Source organism: Montipora foliosa, chromosome 2 (assembly GCF_036669935.1).
Source record: "Montipora foliosa isolate CH-2021 chromosome 2, ASM3666993v2, whole genome shotgun sequence".
Lineage (NCBI taxonomy): Eukaryota > Metazoa > Cnidaria > Anthozoa > Scleractinia > Acroporidae > Montipora > Montipora foliosa.
The window spans coordinates 45,820,507-45,825,313 of NC_090870.1; the positions used below are offsets into that span (position 1 = coordinate 45,820,507).

The 4,807-nt window shown below is 39.4% G+C and overlaps 1 protein-coding gene across 3 annotated transcripts in view; it reads right to left on the bottom strand.

The window, feature by feature from the left end:
• Positions 1-1,689: 1,689 nt before the first annotated feature.
• Positions 1,690-4,807, bottom strand: part of LOC137993284 (mechanosensory protein 2-like) — a 25,485-nt gene continuing 22,367 nt past the window's right edge. For 2 of the 3 annotated variants that reach the window (XM_068839030.1, XM_068839031.1), the window contains 2 exons: positions 3,313-3,391; positions 2,262-2,597 (listed from right to left, as the gene is read on the bottom strand). In XM_068839030.1, coding sequence (XP_068695131.1) covers positions 2,400-2,597; positions 3,313-3,391 — 277 coding nt within the window. In that variant the 3' untranslated portion in view covers positions 2,262-2,399. Of the gene's footprint in view, positions 2,598-3,312; positions 3,392-4,807 lie in introns of all 3 variants that reach the window. The other variant, XM_068839029.1, reaches the window with a different exon arrangement.

Consider the following 4,807-nt stretch of genomic DNA (forward strand, 5'->3'; position numbering starts at 1 on the left):
AGTTGCCAGGAAGTTCCGACATTTTTTTTCAATGCTTCATACATGTACAGTGACCAAACGTCAAGAACAATGCTGTTGCAAAAGCGAGGTGTGCTACTCGATGAAAGTCCTAGTTGAATAAAACAAAGAAACATGGGCATTACGGCAAATGGTATACAGCACTCTCTGGTTTGCTGCTCCAGGTCAGTCTGGCTTTTACAACAACAACAACAACAACAACAAATGTGTAGACAACTACCATAGTTTAATGCTGTACAACAAGCACAGAGACATTTGAAGCAAAAACGCTCAAGGTTTCATTTGGTTCAAAACCACACATACAGAAAAACAGGAAATATTATTTTAAGGTTACAATCTGGCCCGGGTTGCTCGAAGCATGGTTAGCGCTAACTCGCGTTAAATATCATGGAAACCTATATGTTTTGATACCTCTTAATTAATTAACCAACGGTTACCACTAACTGGGTTTCGAGCAACCGGCCCTGATTGACATTCAAGCGCTAACGTACGAGGTTTATTTATCGAGCGAAACTACTCAAATTAACTGTGACAGTTACAAAAGACATTATTTATGCGATCATATAAGCAACTAAAACGATTGGACTGGCACGTTTCCAGTGTCAAGATGAACAATTTACAAGTCAATGTCACAATTACTCAGTACTTTTTCTCTTCATTTGTTTGACTCTGGAAATCCTGGTGTCAAGTGCTCTTCACCTTACTTTCAAATGAGGGATAAGATGAATTTCGTTATACTTCAAATAATTCTAGTTTATTGACTCTCTTTATAATCTAAATAACTTAATCACATTAATCCTAGAACGTGATTGGCTAACAAAGCGGAACAATAAGGTCTTCATACCCGCCCGTGACCCTCCGCTTTGTCCCACAATTTAAGCCCGGTTTACACTACAAAAATTTTTTGGCACGGCTCGGGTGAAATGGACATGGGTTCCAAAAAAAAGGTTCGGCTCGGCTCGGCTCGGCTAAAATTTGCAGTGTAAACAACCTGTCAGTACCAAATTTCATCCGTGCCGAACCAAAATTCTTACCCGTGCTGGGACCTTCGGCGAGGTAGTCCGAGCACGGGTAAAAATGGTACGGGTGCTGGAAAAATAGGCACGGTTCGGATAGAACAAGTAGTGTAAACACTTTAAAGGGCCAAATGTGAGCCTTAATTCATATAGGCTAGCGGTTTTTTTTGCGTATATTTCAAGATGGCTGCTCATTCTCCACCAAAATCACGCGGACGTTCTTGATTATAATTGAAGTGCGCATGTCTTCAAGAGAACTTACCCGGGCCCAAAAATTTTGGCACGGTATTTTTGATACGGTAAAAATGGTGTAGTGTAAACAAAGTTTGCCGATCTCTTTTTAGGCACCCGTGCCAATTTCACACGAGCCGTGCCGAAAATTTTCTGTAGTGTAAACCGGGCTTTAATTTCGTCTTGCAGGCGATGACGCGGATAACCGCGATTGGTTGAAAAGTGGCCTAAGAGTTTTACGCCAATTAAAAAACCTTACGACCGCAATTCCATAATCCCCACAACGATTAACTGAAAACTCTCTCAACCTAAAGTGATACAACGTGAGAGTTCCTATCTTAATTTGTCATCTGCTTCCTGAACGAACGATGATTCGCTAGTATCGGTGAAATTTGGAATAAATTCTTTCAATTTGCCGTCTTCAAAAAAAATTACGAGTGCTTATTTATTGTAAATTGTACGAGTAAAATCATGTTATTACTTATTGATAATTTGTCGAGATTAAGCGCAAGCAATGCGCGCGTATCACATAACCACACAAAAATTGCGCCATCGAGCGGCTTTTGGCTATCAAGTAAAGCACACAGACGAAACCATTAACCAACTATGGCCGTGAATCCGACACATCACTTAGCCCGTTGTCGCGGTGTAAATGAAAAAAATCGGTTCGCACTAATCCGCCATTAATGGACTTGAATCGCAACAAAAAATTCACTGCGAATTTCCAATTCGAACGCTAAAATCCAACTATCGCCATGGTGGCGTCTTGAATTGTCACGTTGAAATAACTGAGGTCCTTGTTTGCAGAAGAGAAATGAACTGGAAAGCAATGAGGAAAAACAGAATAACCCATCCGATAACAAATCCGAAAAACGGTTTTGTACGTCTTACGTCATCTGCAAGTTTGACAGATTTTTTTCCTGAGGATAAAACCAAATGATTCTAACGCTGATTTGCCTCTGTTGACAAAACTTAGACTACATTTACTTTTAAAAGCAAAAAAGACAATTAAACATCAATGTATTTCTAAGTCATGCACGTCTGGTTTACGTGCAAGAACATTGATTTTTGATTTCAAAGGACACTATCTTCCGTCAAAGGAAGCTCGCTTAAATTATTAATTTGTCCATCTAGTCATTTTCCTTCGTTTGGAAGAAGTCTTGCCAAAAAGTTGACAGGAAGCGGGAAAATAATGGTGGAATTCTTTTCAGCGGAAATAGTGGTCAGTGTCTGCAAGTATCGCAGCTGAAGAGCTGATGGTGATTCCGAAATGATTTCTGCCGCTTCCTTCAGTGAACGGGAGGCATTCATCTCTCCTTCCGCGGCAATCACCTGAAAACACAAACCAAGCAATGGAGCGAGTTTCAAAAATCAAAACCAAAGTAATTACTTTGGCCAATCAAAAAGGCCGGAGGCAATCCGGTAAACCAATCAAAACTCGAATTTATCATTTTTTGTCTTAATCAAGGTATCTATTTATCAATTTTTGTCTTAAACTGGGTTAAATGTCTTAAACAGGGTATTAAAAATCGGAATTCTGTCTTAAAATGGGTAGGAAAATCAGCCATATTTGTCTTAAACAGGGTCAGGGTATGAGGGGCCGCGCCGCACCTCCCCAACCAGGGATACATCGAGAATCCCCTCCCCCCCCCCCCCGGGGATTTTACTCGTCAACTGGGGGCGTCCTCGGGCGTTTAAGGTTCAATTTAATCAAACCAAGCAAAATCTTTCGGTGGTGAAACCAATTTCTTGAATTTGAACATGCATGTCGTAACACTCTCCATTACGAGTCGTCACTGTTATTAACAGGAACACTGGCGCTCACTACAGCAAACCGTATTGATTTTGAAAGCCTTTGTACTTTATGGTTAGTCTTGAGGAAAAATCTGGAGCCTCTCAAAGATCAAAAGCGACTTCGAGTACTCTTTATGCTTGGAAACAGGATTCCTGAAGTTTAAGGGTTTTCAAGAAGGGTACAGCCACTGCTTTTTCAATGAAAGAAACTCTTATTCTCTTAAAGAGTAACAACTTCAGCTTTTGTACTCACCTTAGCGCGAGCCTCACGGGAGGCTTCAGCCTCAGCTGCCATGGCTCTCTGCAGCTGCTGGGGAAGACGAACGTCCTTCCTACATATCAACCACACACAATTCAATTTAGCGTTCACGAGAAAAAAGAAATATTTCCAGCATACTTATAATTAGGTTTTAGTTTCTTTCAATAAAACGAACGAGGGCTTTCGAACGACTAAGATCGGTGAAAAAAGGCTCTTTCATCATCCAAGGGGGCTCCCAGGTTGGGAAAAAAACGCTTTTCCCACCTACCCATCTTTTCGAGTCAGTGTTTCGCCTGCATTTTCCAAATTGTACACATCTTGGATTTTGACCCTGAGCGCAAGTTAGAACTTTTTTTTTTTTTTTTAATTTCACAATATAAAACAATATAATGTTTTAGACGACTACTTACACTATTTACCATACGTTACTTACATTACAAGGATACGGTTACGCATACGCTAAAAATAATACAACAGCTTGTACTTCTATGTCAAATCATTACTTATGCTAATACCTAAAAAATAACCTTTTTTTTTGTTATTTTACCGCTTACTTCTTGAAAATATAATTTTTATGTCGTTGCTTATTTTAGTACTAGAGGGCGTCCTTCAATGGGTTCCATTTCCTTTCGAAATAGTTAAGGGTGCAGTTTTCTAGAGCAATTTTTTTTTTCAATTTTCATTGAGGTTAGCAGAAGATGTATATACTTGCAGCTTAGGTATGGAGTTCTTTAATTTACAGGTATATATGTAATGCCTAGCGATAAGGAGCAGGTGGTGTAAAAGTACATTTTATACATTTTCAACTAAACCTAGGCACAAAAAGGGAGAAAAAACAGAGTCTTTAAGATTCACAATTTTTTGGGAAATCCATTCAAGTACTTTTTTCCAAAAGGCTTGGGTATATTTGCAATTCCAAAACAGGTGGACTAAAGTTTCAGTAGATTCCCCACAGAAAGAACAAGAGTCCACCTGTTTTATGCCTATCTTGCAGAGAAAATCAATTGTCACTATTCGTCTATGTAGAAATTTAAACTGGAATACTCTAAGCTTTGTTTCTCTTGTACAAATAAGGAATGGCAGATAGTAAGCATTTCGCCAATTAACGGTCGAATTTCCTACTATGTCCTTCTCAGCGAGCCATTTTTCTTGGCTCTGTAATGGTGTAGAGGCTTTGTCTTGCACGAGGCGTCTGTACGATTCTTTATTAATATTTGGGTGTGACAGAAGGCTCGCTGTGTCATTTGTAGATGGGTTAACTAAGGCAGGTGGGCATACTTTCTTGAATTGCTTTAAGGCCGCTATTACTTTGAAATACTCAACATAGTTGGTTTTGAAGTTATACTTAGCGGCAAAAGCATTGTAGCTTAAGAATGTCTGATCTTGATTAAGTAGATCTCTAACCTCTTTTACCCCTTTCTTAAGCCAAGATGTATAGTTTTCTATTCTAATCAGCGAGTTGTGCCATATACCCATGGCGTTAAAATCA